At 38.3% G+C, this 23,448-nt stretch overlaps 2 protein-coding genes across 17 annotated transcripts in view; one reads left to right on the top strand and one right to left on the bottom strand.

Annotated features, from left to right (window-relative positions):
* Positions 1-18,954, bottom strand: part of LOC124301284 (protein FAM102B) — a 51,918-nt gene extending 32,964 nt beyond the window's left edge. The window contains exons 1-2 of one of the 8 annotated variants that reach the window (XM_046756153.1): positions 18,440-18,954; positions 14,532-15,452 (exon numbers count right to left, since the gene is read on the bottom strand). In XM_046756153.1, the coding sequence (XP_046612109.1) occupies positions 14,532-14,677 (146 nt within the window). In that variant the 5' untranslated portion in view covers positions 14,678-15,452; positions 18,440-18,954. Of the gene's footprint in view, positions 1-8,824; positions 9,036-14,531; positions 15,453-16,190; positions 16,281-18,439 lie in introns of those variants that run through there. The other 7 variants (XM_046756149.1, XM_046756150.1, XM_046756152.1 and 4 more) reach the window with 7 other exon arrangements.
* The window catches only part of LOC124301282 (rab GTPase-activating protein 1), a 40,061-nt gene that overhangs the window by 5,065 nt on the left and 11,548 nt on the right, over positions 1-23,448 (top strand). For 2 of the 9 annotated variants that reach the window (XM_046756141.1, XM_046756140.1), the window contains exons 1-4: positions 19,612-20,018; positions 20,505-20,680; positions 22,787-22,964; positions 23,077-23,275. In XM_046756141.1, coding sequence (XP_046612097.1) covers positions 20,513-20,680; positions 22,787-22,964; positions 23,077-23,275 — 545 coding nt within the window. In that variant the 5' untranslated portion in view covers positions 19,612-20,018; positions 20,505-20,512. Of the gene's footprint in view, positions 1-18,243; positions 18,409-19,610; positions 20,019-20,104; positions 20,283-20,504; positions 20,681-22,786; positions 22,965-23,076; positions 23,276-23,448 lie in introns of those variants that run through there. The other 7 variants (XM_046756146.1, XM_046756147.1, XM_046756144.1 and 4 more) reach the window with 7 other exon arrangements.

The following is a 23,448-nucleotide window of genomic DNA, read 5'->3' as shown; positions in this document are numbered from 1 at the left end:
GCAATTAATATGCACAACAATAAGCGGTATCGACACCGCGGAGTATAATTGTTGGCGCAACATTCGGATGACTAACAAAACAAACAAACAATCAACAGCTCCGAGACCAATGCCAGGGCTTTTGACCCAGACGATAGAGACATTGTTACGTCAAGGTCGTCTACAAATCATTAACATCGAGAATTAGCGTACTTAGATTGTTATATTATTTATATTCGGTGCTGCAACGTACAGCTTCTCCCACTTCGATCAGCGAGCATTTGAATCACCAACTGCAGCCGATAATAATTCACAGGCATCCACGAAATATACCAAATTACGTCGCACAGTAATCAATTTGTCAAATTGATTTTGTACAAGTAAAAATTCGTCCGTATAAGCGGCCGCAAGTTGAAAGGATAACGACGCGTTCGGACGATCATTCGGATGACGTTATGTCGTACGTAGTGTGTATCACAGGATGATCGAAGTGGATCTAAAATAGCACAAGTCGAGTCAGTGACGTAATATTTGGATGGCTCCGCTATGATGAGGAATCAGGTATAGGTGTGGTATAGGCATTCGGGAAGAAGTTCAGCCGGAGCTGATATATCGGGTTATTTTCGAGTAAAAATTCGTCGAGTAAAATATATATATATAACATATGTATATGTATACATATATATGCAATGACTGCATCGAATCATTTGAGAAGCGACAAGAGATAGTCAAGTATGTGGATTTGATTTCGATACAACGACATCGATAATATATTATCGATAAAACTTGATGGACAAGAAATCTTTTATACCCATGATAATACCTACGATTTTTATAACGAATGCCGCGCACAGAGAGAGAATTGATAGAAGAGAAATCTTGCTGCCTCTGAAACGCCGCTGCCGTTGCCGCTCGACGAAACGACAATACATATAACGTATAAAATATATCCTCCAGATGCCGCGATCCTGATTACGCAGGGTTACGTAACGAGAATCGGTTGACCAACGATCGACGGACATGGACGGCAAAGCGGCGTGGCAGGTATTAGTCGAGGAAATAAAGCAATGGACTGTCGATTTTTTGAGCAGTAAGACGGATTTTAATGCGGTTTTTTGCATTCGCTTCGTAAGAGCGCCTACAAACTTTGTGAACTAAAATGATTAATTAATTTTTTGAAAATGCATTATGGCATTAATAATATGCATTTTGCAAGTGCACTTCGAAGAGACACTAAATAAAAAATTTGCTACTCGGGGGTCTTTGGGGTCGCTGAACACGAATATCGCCACGGCAACCGTCTCCGAGGTACCTGGTGCCCAGGGTGGACAGTATCAACGTCTTCTCCTAGAGTTTTGGCGAAAATTGTGATCGAATTTGTGATTGAATTAAGAACAATGTTCTTTAATTGAGGTAAAAATGATAATACTCAAGATAATTCCAGAAAAAGACGTTGAAACGTTCACCCTGGGCACCACGTACCTCGGAGACGGTTGCCGTATCGATATTCGTATTCAGTGACCCCAAAAACCCCCAAGCAACGAGTTTCGACAAATTCGATCACAATTTTCGCCAAAACTCTAGGAGAAGACGTTGATACTGTCCACCCTGGGCACCAGGTACCTCGGAGACGGTTGCCGTGGCGATATTCGTGTTCAGCGACCCCAAAAACCCCCGAGTAGCAAATTTTTTATTTAGTGTCTCTTGGAAGTGCACTTGCAAAATGCATATTATTAATGCCATAATGCATTTTCAAAAAATTAATTAATCAATTTAGTTCACAAAGTTTGTAGACGCTCTTACGAAGCGAATGCAAAAAACCGCATTAAAATCCGTCTTACTGCTCAAAAAATCGACAGTTGGGCCGTTTTTAGTGCTTCATTTCCTCGACTATATCGTGAAATTTCGATAGCGGAGAACAGCTGAGGCAATGACCGTAACAAACGAGCGGTATTTTCGTCGGTCGTTATATTTCGTTCTCCTCGTCTCATCGCGAGCACAACTTGCACCACCTCTCATCGTCGGTGTGAAACGCAACGGCGAGTAAACTTGGCGAAATGAAAGGCAACGCCTTGAGAGTCTGCCGACATCTTGCAAAGAAACTAATATATAAGGATTTTGCCTCATCGGTCGATCATCGTTTCGAATGCAAATTTTGCCGTTTTTTGTTGTTGTTGTTTTTATAAGATCGTATTCAATTCTTTCGAAATTTTAATTTTTATGAATGTTGTACGTTGCGATACGGGAGGGAGAGGGAGAGGCAGGGAGAGGGAGAGGCAGGGAGAGAGAGAGACAGAGATAGAAGAAGAGAAAACGACGTTTACGCACGTAATTCCTGAGAGTTCAAAATTAAAATAACGTGTAACAAGTCATCACGGTCAGATTTTACATTATTGAGTCCGTATCAATTATTTGAATGATTTGATGAAATTCACAAATTCATTATTCTTCGAGAATTCGAGTCCCGCGGGATAAAACCTTAAATTCGATGTGACCAAAAGTTCGCGAAATGTATAATAATACGAAAACTAATAATTTCGATTAGCATTTGTCTAAAAAAAAAAAAAAACCAAATATTCATATGTGTTCAAATTTCCAAAGCAAGATTGAATAACAGTTATACACAGGTTTGTCAACGATTAAAATCAATAACTTAAAGCTAATTTAAAAGTCGGTCAAAATGATTCTATAACGAATTTGCTGTGAAAGAAAGCATCGTCAATATCGCGCAAAAATGAATTCCAGATACCGGTTGTTATACGGAGAAGAAATAAACTATTTCTGCATGCTGACTTAGTGCGATTCATCTATATTTAAAGAATAAGTAGATACATGACGGCAAGAAACGTAATGCGGATAAAACTTAGGAAAAAACCAGAATAAAATTACGATAAAAATAATCTCAACGAACGAACGCTCCATGCAAGAGAAAAAATTTCACGACGAATTTCGTTTAGGAATTGTTACGGGAATAAAAATTCAAGGGCAGAGACTCAAAGACGCGTCCTCGCACTTAGAGACAATAACAGCGTGCATGCCACATTTTTATTACAAAGCCGGCTACGTGTGAAAGTTTCTTTGTTAAATTATAACAGAGACAATTTTACTCCTTTCATACTCTGTCGCTCCATGTACCTAGACGAAAGACAAACACTCTTTGCGACTTGCGTGCAAACTGAGTCAGGTTTTTTCATCAATCTTTGTTCTCATTATTCTACGAGAAGAAGACGACTAAATGCTGCCGGCAATTTTCTTCAACCAAGGAGTTGCTCGGCAAAGTTGAAGAAAAAAAAAAAAAAAATAGAGTCTAAGTAAAAATAATTCACAAAATTTATACCACGTACTTTTTGAATACTAAAATTTTTTAATAAAAACTATTTATTTCAATCTGCGAATAAAAATCATTTAATTTACAGTATTAACCCCAGTTCCATGATTCATTTGATTCCGCTCTCAATTGCCGTCAAGTTTTCTTTTCACTCTTGAGGCATACTTTCACATCACGTAGTAAGTTTATAATTAACAACTCAACGATCGCACGTAGCTTTGATGCGCGACGCTGTTCGAGATGCATACGTACTTTTAATTGTAAACGAGATAATATTAATTGGTGTACACAAAGCTGCGCTGTTTTATCGATAATTTAACATCATTATCCTGCCACTTGTCACATCGATGTTCAAGTAACTGGACGAATAATCGACGCACGTTCCAGATGCGGATGTGCGGGGCAACAGAAGAATCATCAGGCGTAATATACGACGTATAAGTATATATATATATATATACACACACACACATGTATAGTAGACTAAAGGTTTGTAGTAGCAAACCGCAAATACATGCATAGTTGCAAATTTTACGAAGAAATTAATTCAGACTGTTATCCACTTTGCGAACTATTATATATATTTACATGTCACCGCAGCACGTGCCGTGTCGTTTTTAAAAACGCCAGTTAACCTCGACGCAGTGTTTTTTAATCAACACTCTTCCATATGCATGATGTAGCTAATGCAGTAGCAAAGATAGCTACAATATCGCGTTTTGCTGCTGGGGCGTGGACGAAAAACTTGACGTTGAAGGAAGAAAGAAGTTAAGAAGAAACGTAACGTTAAAAATATTGTATCGAAATTTATTTGATCGTTAGAAAAATGATTGCACTGTGTACGCGTACGCACGAAAGCTTCTACGATTCGAAGGTTACATAGCTTAATGATCCTGAATGAAAAAAGTTTTAAAATTACATTGATTACGTGATGTCTTTTGGTAGAGATTGAAGTGGGCGTCGATGCGAGGATGAAAAACACGGTAAAATTAAAGAGACAAAACGAGAAAGTCATCGTCTACCGACGCCTGACATTGAAACAAAGAGTCATTTCGCATTATTAAACCAGCCCCGAGCCAGTCAGATATTCTTTAAAATGAATTAGAAGCAACATATTTATACACGATATGTACGTAGCTCTGAGCGATGGCCACTAATTGTAAGCTGAAAATAATATAATCGATGCGTCGATTAATCGAGAGAAACAAAAAATCGAACACGACTCAACCGAATCGGTATAAATTAATCGATTAACCGATTTTTTCGCATTTCTTTGAAACGGCACACTGGGAACGAAAATTTCGTAAATTTCAGTATGTAGTCTTAATAGCGGAAAAGTTTTTTGATGATTTATTGTTTCATTAAAAAAATTTTTCAATTTCAGGTAAAAATATTCATTTATCTTTCACTTATTCTATCAAACAGGTACTTAGTAAATGAGAATATAATAATAATTGATACTTTAATCGCATAAATTGATATTGTGTTGCGGCGTTCGTGGGAGTAAAAAAGAAAAACCGATTGCGAGAAAAAATAATCGATTATACTCGATTAATCGGTAAAGAATAATCGATTGTTTTTGGTCATTTGGTCATCAGACCAGCTCATGCAGCTGCAGGCGTGGACGTTAATTCGAATAAAAAGTAGGAATTGCCGCGAACGAAACGGTCGTCGGTATTGTTCAGAATATAAAGCTGAATTGTGGAAACGTCAGAGTAAGTTGAGCTGCTCGCGGTTTATTGGTCGCGCAATTAAAGAGTGCGACAACTCCGAACGAGTGTCGCGTCGTGTACGTCCATCAAAACTGTCGACGTTTCCTTGAACCTCGGTGAGGTCAATTCTCAACGAAACGTTTAGAAGATTGATGGAGAAGTTTCTGCCTCGCGGAAAGTCATCGGCACGCTCGCGGACAAAATCGCGAAGATTGAGAGAACGGGGAGAAAAAAAGTATCGAGTAACTTGTCTGTCCGATAATTCATATCGCGATATCGTAAAGCTTTTCATCGGAAGCGATGATGAATTCGTTGCGATAAGGAAGAGAGAGAAGGAAAAACTCGAGGCACAAAGTAAAAAGTATTATCTTTCCTTTGTGGTACATTTACGATTATTATCGTTGTCTTGACAGACTATAACAATAATTACATGTAATCTCTTACAATCGAATGCGGGGGTTAACCGCCTTGTCTTGTAACTAAACTTTGCACCCGATTGATTCTCCGATACGTAGGTATTACAGTATCTCTTCAAACTATTACCACCCAACAGACTCGTTCTTTTTCAATACCCAGTCAACCACTTTGCAGATAACCTTTCGTATACTTCGCTCCAGGTGAAGGCTTGCAACAATACCGTGTGTTATAAAACTACGTCATCATTGCCGCGTAATGCGCCAGCTTCGGGAATCACTCGATTTTAAAAGAGTTCAAACCGAGTTGTGCAAAGTTACGGACTGTTGAATCTATTCCACCATTACTGCAGGCTTGCTTTAAATGTAGGAAGCTGCGAAATTCCACAGAATTGAAGAATCCAGATTTCTATGATGAAATACCGGGTAATTTTCCCTGATAAATTGGAACGGTTGCGTCAGGATGAACTCTGTTGATACCTCGCGTCGAACGTACAATAAGCTTGAAATTGTGGCGTTATCCGCACATGGACTGTTTACGCCCAGCGTCCCTCCCGACAAATTTTCACTCTTGTGAACGAAAAAGTGTATCCATGACACGTGCGAAAAGTACAGTTAATCTATTAACGACGTGGTGGTGGTCCATAGTCCACCACGTGTCTGCGGTTAGCGGTGTAATAATATACGGTACGGTGCTGTTGCTGTTGGTGCTGCTACACGTGTGGAAGCACAAGGCGGCGCACGCACTGTATAATTCAGGAAGTGCCCGTATACCCATCACGCTGTGCCGTTTTAAAACAACCCAGGAGTAACGGCGCACATTTCCCTCTCTTGCAACGAGGCTGTAGCGTTCGAAAATTAAGGTGGTGCGAGACAAAACTTCCAAGTACATACGTACGATGATTTTCTGTCAATTGATATACATCGTTTATATCTGTACAAGTTTCACAGCACCGTATAAGGGTTGATAATCGAATAGCCCGGAAGCGCTTGAATGTATAAGGAGACGAAAAGAACTCTCTTGTAACTTTTTCTATCAGAGGAAGTGAATTTTTAGAAGAAAAATTGCTGTACGAATTTCACAATCAGGTTCGTACTCCAAAGGCAAACGAAAAGTGAATAAGTTAGGCTGAATGCACAACGAACATGTTATTTGATTATGTATCGGTACGTTTTTCATCGGCACGGGGATGCTGATGATAATTATTATTCAATTTCCGGGGCGAGTTTGCGAGTATCATTCGTGAAGAGCCAGTGCTGTATTTTCCTCTAATTAAAGATCTTTCAAAAAACACATTGAAAGCAAATAATTGTGGTCAATTGTGGTAAATTGGTACAAAGTATCGTTCAATAAACTGTTTGAAATTCGGTTTTAACTTGGCGGGTGGAATTGTCCGCAGCTTGTAATTGCACGTGGGCTAATCGTAAGACGTACACGATTGTTTTCAACTATATGCAGCTGCCGAATGCCGATTCAAAGGTCTGCCGACAGACAGTTAAAACAGACAAGGTGTCACTGTAAAGTAAAAGAGGTAAACAGAGTTCTCTATTTCTTCACCCTCCGTTCGTTTCATCCCCTCCAAGGATTAGAAGTTACAGTTTATTTAATCACCAGCTCCCGTAGCAACACGCTTCGTTTAAATTTTGCCACTGTCCCCGTACATGGCACGCATTTGCAGTCTGACCACGAAAGGCACAGAATTTGAACCTGCGCGCGAGATGGAGAATAATCAGCTTTGTCTTCCTCCTCCGTCGTCGTCTCCACTATGTTTCTGAAATGCCATGAATATTCATTCAAATTTCCCACAATGTATACCCGGCATGACCTTCCATCGAGCAGCCAAGAGAGGCGAGAGATTATACTGTAGGCATACCGGGTGAAGAAGGAACTTGACGAATTAAGGTACAGGGCATTCCGGCCGAATTCTCGACAAGCCTGAATGCCGGTTAAGAGAGATTTCGGACTTAAGAGTTCCGCAGTGAAATTGAGCCCCCCTGTGTGAAACAACAACTTGTCTCGAGTTAAGTTGTTGCACGCAGGGGCTCAATTCGGAAAATCGTATTTCACACTTACTGCTTCTCGTTATCAAAAGTCATAGAGCTTCGAAGTTTCCGAAGTGATGGGGTTTGTGGTCAAAGATTACGGTGGATAAAATGCTCGAGAAAAAGTCAGACGATAATATTATACGACAAATCAAATACTGATAACTGTTCAATACGGTAATCAAAAAAAAAAAAAATCAGAACGGTCATCTGCTCATAGTCAGTTGAATCAACCTTCTCAACAACAAGAACACGGATAGCAGAGTATTTGGTTATTGGTACAAGAAGCTCGACATCGACAACCGTGCAACACGATGATACAACACAACCGGTACAAAAACGATTCACGTTTTTCCAAGTAACCATGGGTCCGCGATAGTTTTATTCCTCTCTACGCCGAATGATCGAGCTGCGAGGACTCCGACCCGATCGGCATCTCGATGTCGTCGGAGGTTCGATGATCCTGGAAGAGCACACGAGGACCTTGACACAGGTCCGAGGATTCCAGCAGCGTCGCAGGCCGTGAACCGCACGGACTTCCCTTCCTTCGAGTAGTTGAGCAAGTCCAATCCAGTCCATGGTTACTTGAAAAGACGCGAGTGGCGTTTTGTACCGTCGACAGCGGTGTCTTAAGCTGGTCGACAATTACATCACATTTAATAAATTCCTCTAGTCGTTGGTTCCGGTCGAGACGGTTGTTCCGCACGTCCAAGCAAGGTTGACATCAAAAATCAGCCAGCAGTAGTGGAAGGGATTCCAGAGTTCGGCAGACCTGGTCCTCTCCGTGTTGATTCGTCAAATAATTCATGTTGATCGATCTCATAATCTACGTTAAATATTTACCACTGATATCTTCAATATTGGACACGTTGTACCAATAAACAACACATGAGTCATGCACATCCATTTGCCATTATTTATTTTTGACACGTCCGTATGATTAGACCAAACAAAACATACAATTTTGTATCTTTTAAAGGCAACACATGTTAGAGATATTATCTTTAATCTCTTTCTCGAGCATCGCGTCGTCAAAGTCTACTTTATTTTTGTTTAACAATTTTAAAAGCTCCTCATACAACTCAACGCAACTTCTAGAAATAATTTTTTCTTTCTTTCTTGCTTTTTTTTTTTTTTTTTTTACCACACCGTCATTATCAACCACTTCCGAATTAAATCGAAAATTGACTGTCCTAGTTGTAAAAAAAAAAGACAAATTTGAAAAAATACAAAAATAATTTCGTCTCCGACTTCGAACAGCAAAAATGCGAATAATCTCGCGGCACCGCGTGGTTTTTGAATAGTTATGGTAAAATGCCCGGTATAGAGGCCGAGCATGACAGCCTTACCTTGCCACCTGGTCGTCCTTGGGATCAATGAGCTATTTACTTGAAAAGCAATGAGACTCTGCGGGATATTCTCCCGCAGTGGCAGTACGTGTATCCATTACATGCTGCTGCTGTTGTTCTTGCAAATGCGTGTAATTTGGAGCGCAAGACGCGTTTGCTAACAGTCGGAACTTGAACGAACTCGTAATGAAAACGGCAAAACGATGCGCATCATTTACGCGATACGTCGTCTGGTACCGCGACTAAATTGACAACAGTCTGCCATCTGGTAAAACTCGTCGACATTATAGTACCGTGCGTCACGCTACGCAATTCCGTTCAATTAGAAAAAAAAAAAAACAAAAACAAACAAACAAAAAACAAGAAATAAAAATCATTCACCACTAATCAGCTGACCGGCTCTACATCGCAAGCGTTTTATTCACGTATCTAGACATCGTCTAGGTCGTATACGCGTGTGTAAAGCGTTGGTCATGTAGGGTGTGAACTTCGATGTGCTCGCAAATAGATTTTTCTTTCAGTAATGTTCACTAATAGGTCTCCAATGGCTTACTATTTTCATCTTTGTTGTTGTTTTTTTTTTTTTTTTTGTTTTTTTTTATTCAATCGAAACACGAAACGAGTTTCTTTTCCAAATGAAATTTTATGTCCCGATGACTAGCGACGCAAGTGACAAGAGAGACGAAACGATTAACGAACACTGCTAGAGCGTGAAAGAGTATTGAGTTTGATAGAAATGGACAAAAATTTCGAGGAAAAAATCATTTCGACAGGGATATTAATGCAATAATAAGCGCATGTTGCATAACGATCGTCATCTCATTGTCAGCGGAGCGTCAGTAATGTGAATATAGTGGACCCCTCATCTGACAAGTCTAACTAATATGAAGCCAAATCAGGCGTTTCCTCATCATCATATGTGAAGTGGTGTCAGATCCTCCGTTCGGACAGCATCGCTTCGTCGTGCAGGGACAACGCAGACAGGACATTGTTCATTACAACTCGTACAACAACTATGCTTTTTAATGTTTTTTAATGCTCTCTTATAACAACGACCGGTCCTTTTTATTATAGGTTTGACTTTCACCCCCGGGGCGTTGAGAATTATTGTACATATGTATGTACTTCACACCCGCCCTCCTCCTCCTCCTCTTCCGCCTCCTCCTCTACCTCCTCTGCAATATTAAAGACAATTGCAAACGCGCCAAGTCTTGGCTTTGATAGGATCGAGTTGCAAAAAATTATGAAACCAAAATACTTCTACCGCCGCTGCATTCAGCGTCCAAGTTTGTCCCAAAGCGTCGGGCATCGGTCGGTGCAGACTGCCAATAAATTGCTCATTACTATACGTCGGTTCAGGTACAAGTAGATACGGTACCTCGTATCAAGCAGACTGTCTCGTTTGACGCCGACGAATACGACGTAGATACAAGATTTACCAACTTTATGGACAGTGGTTTAAATTTAGTAAACGGAAGTGAGTTGTAATACTCTACAGGCATTCGCAAGTTATTAAACGTGTGGAATTCCTATACCTCAGCAGCAGCAGCAACGTGGTCTTTGAACGACGAACACACGGTATTACTACAACCTTTTGGCCCAACGCCAAGCTCGAACGATAAACGAAGAGACTACGTCATCAGCCGGGTTTTAGACCTTTCTTTTTTCCTTCTCGTCGCCATTTTTTTTTTCTCTTTTTTCTTTTTGATCTGGTTTTTCTTCGGTAAGGCTTATGACAATATTTCCCCGAAGGCGAGAGAGTACGCAAGGAAAATAGACGGAAAAGCGTTAATGCTTCCGAGTTTTCTATATTAAAATCCGACTGCAGCATGTTTCATTTTTTTTAGTATACGTTTTCCTCTATCTCTAAAAATCGCATGAGTAAAAAATCGGGTCTCGACACTTCCGCACCCGCAATACGCAAAAAGTTCACCCCGTAAACTTGGCTCGGCGTCGCCACGCGCCTCGTTTACCAATTCGTTTGTCGTGTCGTTGATAGCGGAATTCAAACGCTGCTCTACAAACCTTCTCTCTCTCTCTCTCTCTCTCTCTCTCTCTCTCTCTCTCTCTTTCGTGTTGACTGATTAGCAAACAAAATAAACGCCGTATCAAATTTCTTCCGCCGCGTCATGCATTTCAGCAGCAGTATAGGTTTTTTTTTTTTTTTGTACCTATAACGCATCGATAGCATATTATGGCAAAATCTGTATAGGTTCTCTTGATCGATAAATAGATTGGCTGTATTAAAAACATGGTAATTAACTCAATCAGCAGCGCCGAATTACTACGTACACCCTCACCTCCATCTCTCTCGTTCTCTTTCTTTCTCTCTCTCTCTCTTCCTCCCACTCTCGCAGTCAAATCCTAAATCAATGACTGCGTAATTCGCTTGCGGCATGATTTGGAACTAAATAATTACTCATACGATCTGTGAACAGGTACTCGGGATTTCGAAACACAAATCTGAATTAAATTAATGATGAATAATCAATTGTCGGTTTCCGAAGAGTATGAGACAAATTCATGTTTCGTATTATTATATCATGGGATCTAGTACGAAAAAAATGACTCTGAACCAATAAGAGGAAACACTTAATAAATCCAAGAATGGGCTAATTTCCGAAACAATCGGACACCGCATATATATTAGCACGTACATTGTATACATCAACTATTGACATAACGACTTTAATCCGGTTTGCATCAACCAAGATACGTAATAATATTTATAACTATCACCGTAATAAGTACATCGGAAGATTTATGAATTCAGCATATGTGCAGGTAAATGTCGCGTTATGACTTGAGGTACCAGCTATGGTCAGTTTCAACAATTGCTACGTGTATAAATATGTCCGGAAAGCTCTGGTTAGGAAGCCAGTACGTTCAACATTTTAATGGTGCATGCATAAGCGAATCGTGTTATATAATACGCGTGAAAAAAATTCTGTACTTTGTATTAATGACGACGGAGAAATTTCGACGCTATAAATTACGGGTTATGAATACACGGACCCTATATTTTACATTATTATTGCATAACTTGCGCAAATTCATACGCGGACGGAAATTTGGCAGTTGTATACCCGAAATAAAATCAGGAAGGAAAAAATTTCTTCGAATAAAATAGAATTGACAAAATATTGCCAATTTTATGCGATACAATGATACGCGGAAATCTTCATGCCCGCGTTTCATAACTTTGTGATATCATAAAGTTGAGTAATTTGATTCAATCAACCATCATATAAATATACACATCGCGTGTATGTTTCAAACATTTTTACAATCTTTACGTTACAGGAAGCAACGTTTACAGAAAGTACATAACGCATAGTCTCGCCGAAATTTAGAAAATTCATCACGTCGTAGATTAATAATATTTGTAACGCGTAGATTCGGGAAGGGAGAAATACGTGGTGATTAGCGACGATTTGAGAAATAGGTCAGAAAATTTATGACATTGTTGAAAAGATGATGACGACAAAAAATTTACGCACACGCGGAAAGTTCAGAGTACAATTATCGATTCCGTCACAATAAGCTCTCGTCTTCGTATGACGCGGTCGTAGGCAAGGAAATAAACGTGTACTTGCAGGAAGAGTGTGGTTTTACGAATACTGGATATTAGACTTTGCATACATTCAAAACGCACATATTTGTACACCGCAAACTTAAAACGGGTATATTCGAAATAATCACTGCTGGCTTACAATTAATCACCTTCGTTAATAAGTAAACATTTAAATTGGGACATAAATTTATCAAAGAAAAGTATGTGGCAATTATTTAAAAAAGACTATCGCAGTCGAATTAAAACTCTTCTCTACACTCGCAACGAAACGCATTCAAAATTGATCGGCGTTGATCGATATAACAATTCGCATGGAATAATAATCCAGTCTGTGGTTACTAAAAAAAAAAAAACGTGGATCGCGTTTTCCACCGTTTACAACAGTGGTAGAGATCCGATTAGGCTCGTCTATGATTAATTAATTTTGTTAAATCTTTGTTGTGAGCAATTCCCGTCGATACAATTGTTCTTCAGGCCAGAGATCCACGTCACTCCAAGTAAGAGTGACACCAAAAGCTAAGGCAGTTGAAGGTAATATTCATTCAAAAGCTTGCTTCAGGACTATCGACTCTCTCCGTGCTGAATCATTAAATGATTCATGTTGATCGATATCATGATAGATATTATTTACTTATCATTGACGTCTCTTATGATGCAGGCTTCTTGTACCAACAAACAACAACACTCATTTTCGCCCATCCCTCGCTGTTTATTCAGGACCAAGTCAACCGTGGCAAACTGGTGGTGAGGGCAAATTAAGCTTTTCTTTCCTTCTAGCGCTGCGTTATTATCGATGACAAATCTTTGTCCATCAATATTTATCACCATGTAATTTGATTTTGCGAATTCTCCTGGTCTATCTAAATTTCAGTATTTAAATACGCATCAAACTCTGACGAAATTTTTCACTCATCGTAGATCTATTATGCAAACTCTCTCGGCAAGAAGTCGAGGAACTTTTGAGTTTCTTGCTTAATGTCCTTAGCAATTCGCGCTAAATTCAACCGGAAACAGTTGGCCGGTATGATTCGTCTAGTACCGATAAAAAACCTTATAACGCATGCATACTTGGCTGTTTTTTCCTTTGAGATACCCTCGTGTATGGTACGTGAGAAATAAACTACGGCAGTTATCATACATACATTTGGTTCGCCTTCAACTGGCATAACCGTCATTTGCAAAATTATTCTCTAATAATGAAACGAACCTTTTTTTTTTTGTTTGATAAGCGATATATGACAAGATTGAAGTTCGTAACGTTAATGCGACGGTAAATTTTCAAGAAAAAATCGTTATCTCGTAACTTTAGGATTGTCGGAAATTCAGTAATCCCACTTAGAGCGAAACGTACTCATATTACGGAGACTAAACTCTTGACATTAAGATCGTTTCAAAATTGTAAACCAATGGTTTTTCTTTCGATGCTTTGTTACATTAACCCTACTAACTTCGATCTTGTGATGTACGAGTGTCGTCCACACCGCGAAAAAGGCTTTCATAAAGCGGTAATGCGATCGCATCTATAGATACGTAACTGTTAACGACAAGGAAGCCACTCTGTACTTAAATTTTAAATGATTATGCTCCCCCGGAGGACTACGAGTAATATTTTTTTCTATGATGAACCGCACGATAAAACCGCGATATTGCTACGTCAAAAAATAACTTATTTCGGAACTCCCGACAGCTTTCGAAAAATACTTTCGTAGTGTCTGAGATACGATGAAACCGATTAAACGTCAACGCGACTGTTCCACATACCTAATAACACTAATTTGTACGCAGCATAATTCGTTAGTTAAATACTTGTTACGTTATACGGTGAAATGGAGCGCCGATACAGAGAAATAACTAATTCATATCAAGTGTTACGTTGTAAATTCTGTATGTATTACATAATTATTCATACAGATCGTGGTAATAATCATTCGAAATGAAATAGGAAAGTATGAAAAAAAAGACACCAAAACTGAAGCATTGCCTGATGTGAAAGCATAATAATAACAATAATAACAGCAACGATAATAATGCAATCGAGAATGCAGAAGCGCATGTCGCGGGAGAAGCTGGATTATTTTCAAGGTGGTACATTAAAATTAAATTACGTATAATATAGGGAAATTATTTTCTTACCTAGTGGAATGATTGACGAATGAACCACCGTCGAGAAGACGTAGCTTTGCGAAAAGAACCGCGCTGACAAAGGGGACTGCGGTCAGTTCTTCCAAGCCCACTTCAACGGAGAATTTATACTTTTTCTTTTTCATCATGAAGGCCATGTCACTCCTCACTGGACACCTTACTTTGACGGTACTTCTCGGCGCACGATATTTCTCCAAGATGTTTTTTTTTTCTTTTTTCTCTTCTACTTCTACTTCTTCTTCTCAACTCAACTTAACCGTTTTCTTTTCCTCAAGGTAAGCTCACTTGTACTCGTATAGTTTACGCGCGGTAGATTAATGAATAGTGATTCCAAAAAATTTTCATACATAAACTGTTTTACGATAAATTTATTATTGTCAAGTTATCGATTTTTAATTTTCAGCTTCTAACTACGTGTATATACATATATGTATAGTTATCGTTTCGTTTACACGTATCGATCGAACATCGAACATCCTCCGAATATTATTACCATAAAAATAATAATGATTATTATTGTTGTTATTGTTGCTGTCGTTCCTTTAAGTATATAAATACCAATATATACTATTCGCGATTTATTTCCACGATGGTAAAATATTTTGATTATTAATAACACCCAATTGATTGGATATGTTGAATGTTTATAATTGAAAAGAGAGTCTAGGAAAACAAAAGTAGTTTATTTTTACGCGAACACAGGCTCAGGTCCTACAGTTTACGCTTCGTATCAATTTCTTGGTAAACATAGTTCGCAAGATTCAAGCGCGGAAACATTTATTAGTTGCGTAAGGTGAAACGTGATTTTTATAAGACCCAGGAGGCTAGCTACTCTTGATTCGTAGCAGCAACTCTTCTCCTCGACTACGGTCGTCTGGTATACTCCTTTAACGTCATGTTTTGCTGCAAGCGCTGGAAAAGAAAAACAATTTTTCAACGTCTAAGACACACGAGTCTTGCCACAGTAGCATATAAGTGGAAGAATAATAATAAACGCAAAAGTAATAACTCAATTATTGAAAGTGCGCGCTGCTGCAATATGGTGGTAGAAATTAAATCTGTATCACTTCGTCTCACCTCACAATCGTATAGGCTTACTACACATTTTCAGTCCGAGGTCGAATGACGAAAAATTTCAACTTCACTATTATGTGGAAAAGTCTCCAAACGAAACCTGAGTTACAACACGAATTGATAGACTCGTACAGTTCTGAAGAAGATGCGCGGCAGGAAATCAAAACCGTTTGTAAAGAGTCCATTTCCAAGTTTACTTTAGTTTGATTTACTGGGCCAAAGTTAATAAAACTAAACTAAACCGTATCCAAGATCTTCTATATTTCAAATTTAACGCGGGATGTAATAATAAGGGACAGGAAATGTAGTATCAAATATTTTTTCGTTTCTTAATGTGTTAATTTGATAACGCATAATTACCGCAAGAGTTATCATCATCCAGGATGACGCTGCCGCAATGCGATACGTGTAACGATAATTTGTTGCGAATTGCAAAGCTGATAATATGAAAATAGGTGCGAGTGTTTATACCCGCCAGAAGTAAAATTTGCAAAGCGAACCGTCTACTTTTGATATCCAAGTGACACAAAGTTATACACGGGATGGCAACAAAGTTTGAAAATAATTATAACATACCTACAGTCAATTGGAGAGGCATAATTGGTGTCGACGAATTTAGAGAGGAAATAAAGATTGAGCAGATGAGGCTATTTAGCGAGTGTCTATACGGCAAAGCTGGTTATACTGTTGTTATACTGCTGAAATATTATTATTATTAGAGTAATTTCTACCGCATACGAAAGTAGCAGCATACACATTGCACGTGAATATCGTGGGCATAAACGGCGATTCATTAAACATTTTGCCGTATCGTAATACTATTTCGCAACATGTTTTGCCGCAGTTTTACTCCAAAATACACGTGTTGTTAGGTTGAGAAATTCCGCGAGGTGATCGTTCGAAAGTAGTAACGATGTGAAATATATGTTGTGAAACTCCTCGACGTTCGAGCCTTCGGTCGATATTTTCCCAAAAAACAACTAATTTTGTAATTACGATGAATAAAGATTTGGTAGTCTGGAAATTTATTAAATTTACATTCGCGATAATAGACGAATCGTCAATCGCGAGCTCGGCTTCGTGCTTGCAAACAAAAAAGGACAAAAAAAAAAAGAATGCAACATTTAATTAACCTTTGATTTCTACGAACGAATCCACATGTCTAATAACAGAATAAACCCGACAGACGGCTTAACGTCTGATTATCTGGTATTGAGACTTTTCAAAGCCGGTAAATCAGATAAGATAAGAACGTCCGTCTCTGAATTTGCTAAAAGTTAAAGGTAAACAATGTCTATACAATTCACCCCGAGGAATTGGACAAACCATGGAGAGTATAATTGATATCTGCTATAAATTAAGCAGTGTGTCATCACCGTGATCCCCGTTTGAATCTTCGTCGGTTAAAAATTAAGATTGAATAATTGCATCGGTTATGCTCTTTCGGCATTAAAAGTTTCGTATTTATGAGAGTTCAACGCGTTGTCAATCAATCAAATTTAAAAGAAATGAAGAAGAAATCTAGAAAGCGTTGAAAATTTCTGAACGATGATATTTTTAAACCGGTCAATATATATATATATATATATATCAATCATTTGGTAATGTGTTATATATATATATAAAATAATCATTTGCACCTCTCTGTGATCGAGAGTTGATATATATATATAACACATTACCAAATGATTGACAATCAACTCTCGATCACAGAGAGGTGCAAATGATTTACCGTTATTATTAAACAAATATACACGGATGGGTCGTCTCTCTTTCGCATCAAATGAAATCAAAAGACGAAGAAAAGATCGTGTACACATCTATCCGATGTATCCGATGTAACTTATAAGGTTTCGGAATGTTTGCGCCGGAGTTTGGAGAAAAATCAGGTCAGGAATTATTGACTAACTATGTATTTAGGATAAACGCGTTCGGTCTGCAGTATGTTTCGTGTTTTCTATTTCTCATCGTCGGTTGTTTAACTTCTATTTCTCACATATCAGTTTAAGACCATCCAGTCAACGCTACTTATAAGCAATCGCGTGTAGCGCGTGGTGGCGAATCGTAAGTTGACCGTGAAGATGTACCTACACAAGATTTGTTTTCATCACAAAAGCAGCAAGTACTCGTCATAATTTTCACCGTCGTCGCATCTCGTGCATATACGGGGCTAATTCGAGGTACGCGTAATTTGCGATATTACACTTACGTATTATTAGACGATTAAATAAGAACGCGTAACTGGGATGATAAAAAGTCTGGCTGAAAAAAGATAGTGCGTGCAGTGCAGGCGAATAATAAACGCTGTCGTGTTATGTAAATCGTGCAGCTGGGGATGCGGGGAACACGGAAATACTGGATACATGAGAGAACGTGCAAGTCGAAGCGGGAAATCGCCTGCCGACGAAAGCACAAAACGTTTTTATACAATTTCACGGACGAGTTCGACCGTGGAGGAGATAAACGCTCGTCAATGATTGGCTGTATCGGGGATGCGAAAATGACGTTGGCACAAGGACCTCATGATATTGCACAGTGTAAGTAAGCAGAGAGAGGGAGAGGAATTATGGATGCATTTCCAGACGATTCCGTTACATACTTATCATTGACGAGCGCAGCTCGGGGGTTTTGTATTCAAATAAACGATCTATTAGAACCTACCGCCGCGCTGCGTTATCTATACATAGCGTGTTGCACGTTACGTATGAAATTGAACTGCACGCTGTTAATCAAAACAATGCGGAGGAACAGCTGTCCCTTGACGGATGGTGGACCATCGCATTGTGCTACATATGTATGCATGGATACTATGTATGGATACTTACGTAAAAGTCCTTCGTGTTTCTCGATAATTTATAACCTCTGTGGAGATATAGCGATGATGTTCGAAATCAGAGATAATACGCGTGCCCTTAGAGGCGAAGGAATCGAGGCAAATTTGTTTATTACACGGTGGATCAAACACAGATAGAATGAAAGACCGCGTCTTGCTGGGTAGGTGCGAATTTACTTTATAACATGAAATATTGACAAATCCTCGCGATGCCTGACTTCGAGTCGGAAATCCAGGAGTAGTCCCTCAAATCTTCCTACCGTTTTATTATCTCGGCCGTAAATCCCGTTGTGCACTTTATTCACCTGAGGTCAGCCGATCTCACACGCGATAACACGCCGCATTATCACGGTATTACTGACAACGTTCGACGGTGAAAAATCGACGGTAATTAACAACGGCGAATCTTTCTACCGTATATATTTCACTGCCACCGCCAAACCTAGCTAACTAGATCGGACAGAACGGAGGCCGTCTGTGAACTGAGGCGCCGTCAGCGATGGCCACTCGCCTACCGCAGAGCCTCGAGCGGATTTTCGACGAACTTCACGCGAATCTCGCTCGCCGTCGATATCTCTAAGCCGCTTTCAACATGGATTCCGTCGACCGTCAAATGTTTTCTGATCATTACTGATCCTCACTTCAGGGTATGACGATTGAGGAATGATAATGTATGACGATAATCATTCTCGATGAAAAGACTTTTTTTTTAGCTATAAAACCAGGCGACCGCAAGTGATACGCTGCTATTGCCCGAACATATAAAACTATTTCGTTCTTTTTCGTTGGTTTGTTACAGAATTTCGAATTATATGAAAAATCATAAATTGTCATCGAAACGCGCGTGCGATTCTTGCATATATTTTCGAATAATTTACTACGATATCTCGGACTTGGCAATTTTGCAGGCATTCGTACATCGGAACTGCCGAAAGTGAAACGATGTCTGAATTAATTAGATACGGTTTGTTGAAAGAGACCATCGGTCAACACTCAGGAATATTTGACAGTAAAAAATGGTTGTTTCTAATGAATATGGAACTTTTTGCTTGCGTGTTCGGTCGTCTTGCAGATTTGGGAAAAGTGATTTTAAATTCGCAATAAACTAAAGCAGTCATGTTGATCTCCTCAGACTTCCGGCGCAGCCCGAGGCACGCATAAACGGCATAGACCATAGATAGACGGAATGGCGAGACACGGCCATTTCTGTCATTTCTGATTGTTTTTGTTTTTATTTTTGTTTTTTTTTCGTTTGCTATAAGAAACATGTAATAAGTTGACAGTCAAAAATACGTACAGAGAAATAACAAACCCATCATAGGTGATACAAGTATGCTTAAAACGAAAGCAGCAACAGTGTACGCACAAACAAGCGTGTGTTTCCATCTAGCGATGAATTGATCTTCGAGTTATTTGTCGGGCTTTTGGATACAAACTTTTGATATTTCTATACGCACTCAGAGATTCACACAATTGAAACTCGGTGACTGTTATTAACACGGAATTAAAACCGTGGTTCATCATGAGTATCAAATGATCTGACCTACCTGCAGCACTTGCAAATAAATTAGGTAAGTTCTCGTCGGTCGTTTCGAATCTTCTCCCGAACTGTCAATGTTTTGTTATTGACATTGTGGTTACCCTTGTAATCTTATCCACGACGTTACCGCCGATCTATCGAATTGTCAACAAATATTTTTTTTAAACCTGTTACTTCGTTTCACAATATCAATTATGACTAACTGAATAGTTTATCTGATTGTGGATAATGCCTTCCTTACGTTTTATGTCATGTGCCATGTTACATGAATTTTCCAATTGTCAACATGGATAAGGTAAAATTCTTCATCACCTGTAGGCTACGCGTCAATCCCATTTGTCTTTATTTCTATCAGCAACACATTGACATGCATAAAAATCCCCTCAGAGAACATTCGATCTTCATCCTACATGGTGAAATTGTTTTATGTTTTGACGTCTCTGCCTCAATTGCTCGTGATTAAAGGCGTTACTAACAGGGAAAAAAATTCTCTAATTATTTTTAACGCCTTACTTAGGTATAGTTATGGAGGATAGTACGAGCATCAAGTCTATGGAATCAGTAACAACAAGTGATGAGTACGAATTTGTTAACGAGAAGGGTGTAAATAAACAGCAGCAAATTTTAGAGCCACCAACTCTCAATATTGCTAATAACGGAAACTTGGAGGATCTGCAAAATAATCTCAGAGAGGCAAGTGGAACAAATTGTTTCAAAAAGTGTCTTCTTGAAATAGAAGTTAGATTACTGTATCGCTAGTACTATTGCTGCAGCTTTGAATCGTATTAGAATATGTGTACTGATGACAGAGCATTGCAATTGAAAGGTTCTTTTTGCCATGAAGAAACCAAAAAACTACCAAGAGATGCCGTTTGTTTTTGAGGATTCCTTATTTATTTGTCTAAAGTTACGATCGATCATCGTTGATTTAAAATTCAACTTGCTACTAATACTAATAAATTGTTTCACTGTAGGAATTTCTTTCGATCAACCTTGATCGATTAAAACTTCAAACTCAATATAATTTATTATACTCCAAAATAAGAGATTTTATCGTTATGCTATTGGGCTTAATTTGATGTTTTAATCAAATATAATTCTTAATATGATTCTGTGGAAATTTTTACTTTCTCATACCACAGAGTCAATTTCTAGTTGGCAATATTTAACATTTATACATGGCAAAAATAACATTCGTGACATTAGACACGTGAGTGATGTGTAACGTAACGATGTGGAGCAACAAAATTGGGATTACAGCAGATAATTAGTAACAAAAGAGCACTGAAGACCTGTATAGATTTCGATTAGTTCTGCCAAAGTGGTTGTGTCAGCTTTATATATGTTGATCCGTGAGCCACTGGCAATGATCTTGTATTATCCTTACATTCATTTTCCCCTACGAGCTTTTTGAATTTCTTTGTATTGTTTTAGTATATAAAAGTATTTTGAAAATATTTTTATCGCCAATCGTTAAAAATTGATTCAATCTTCAAATCATGATTTAGTACATTTTGGTTTGGAAAATCTGAAATTAATAAGCGATTCCAAAATTAGATCTGTGCGACAACTCCGAATTACCCGTTAGTTTGACGTAAGGCCAAGACTAAATACCTGCAGTAGAAAAATAACCTAATATGTAGGAGTGACTAAACTGAACCTTACTTAAATGTTTTTATGAATTTCTGAAATTGTGACATTTTATATTCGTGATGCCGATCAATTTTTGCCAGCAGAAAAACTTGATTAAACGGTTCTAGGAGGAAAATATTTGACACCGTCATTTCCACTTTCTCCTTAAAATATTGTAGTACAGATATTGTTTTTAAGCTGTAATTGTATTATTGATCATTGGCATGTAGCCATTTGGGTTAAGCATATCAAATGGGCCATTCCACATCACATTACAATTATTTTTTTAAAGCAGCTATAAAACACGAAAGAAGCAATAAGATAAATCGTATGTGACGTTACCTTGCGAAATAAATAAGAAATAAAGTTGATAGTTCTGCAATTTGCAGTGAATTTTAAATTATTTGTAATTTCATTTCCATTCTGGTAATCTATGGAGACATATAATAATTGAGCAGTTGCTTTATTTTGTCATATCAATCATAAAATTGCGAAATTTTTTTTACAAATATTACGCAGCACTGAAAAAACCTGAGAAATGATACTGTGCAAGATATGTGCATATTATGAATTATTGATAACAAATGTTTCATGGGTATACGTTATATCGTTGTCAGTATTGTAATTAGTAAGAAAATTATCTGTGTGAGATACCCTCAGTCTTTTCACGTAGAGATGACTCAAGGAAACAACAAGCCGTCTCTCTAGCTTAACCACATGTGCGACTGTAGTTAGTTTCGTAAACTTCATCATTCATTGTTATTCTGTATTTCTGTCTGACATTACACCTTTTTATTGACATGTTTATTTTCTCATTTTAAAACCACACTTATAACGTATTTCATTCTCATTGCATACCATGTACTTCTAAGTATTGAATATCATTCACTGAATTGTAATATATCTCTGCAAAATGTGTCTCAAAATTAACCTGACTTAAGTGCCTGACATTAACAAAGGCAAAGTGTACGTTTTTCATCAACTGCGAAATGGTTGCCCTTTTGAAATTTGTAAAATCGACATATCGACGGGCCACACCTACTCATACTGTAAATTGCTGTTCTTACAATCAGAATACTTAAGTGAAGTGGAAAATTTTTCTAACACTGAGATTCAAATCTGGGGTATTTAAGTTCTTTCAGAAAAGTATTTTCAATGTGATTACAGCTGCTCACCGAAGACTCTAAAATGGAAAATGAAATTGAAGTGAGGGCTATAACAGCTGAACAACAGAATGATGATAAAATACGATATGTTGGTCACAGTAAATTCTACGAAGCAACTCCAAATATGGTAACTTCAGAAAAACAGGATCCAATGAAACCCGATGATTATGTAGAAGAAGGTAAATTCAAATCAATTATCCTTGTCACTTTATTAGTATTTTTTGGTCGTTGGATTCAAGAAAGTGATTTATGTTAGTGGATCGGCAAGTGGTGATAATCATTCTCTTATAGAAATATTTTCAGCATCACACGTCCAACAGGAGTGCACTATTTTTAATGGCGTTACATACCTGGGTGCTGCCGCGATAAATGCACCTAAATCTGAAGCTGAAATCCAGCGCAATATGGCAATATTGTACGCTGAACAGGCACCAAATTTGGGAATAAAAGTATCTGTATCTATACCTAGTTGCTCACAAGGCAGTGTTGTGTAAGTTAACAATCTAAATACCTTGGAGCGGTAACTTCAGGCTTCACAGTCCGACCCTTGTCCCCCTAAATTATTCTGTTATTTTATTTTTTTTGTTCTGCTGTAAAGAACTCATAGTTGAAAGTTAGTTCTGTCCAAATGTATTTTAGAGTATGCTGTTTTCCATTAAAATC

Source organism: Neodiprion virginianus, chromosome 3 (assembly GCF_021901495.1).
Source record: "Neodiprion virginianus isolate iyNeoVirg1 chromosome 3, iyNeoVirg1.1, whole genome shotgun sequence".
NCBI classification, from domain to species: domain Eukaryota; kingdom Metazoa; phylum Arthropoda; class Insecta; order Hymenoptera; family Diprionidae; genus Neodiprion; species Neodiprion virginianus.
Note: the sequence above shows the minus strand (reverse complement) of the source record. Positions and strands in the feature narration are given on the sequence as shown.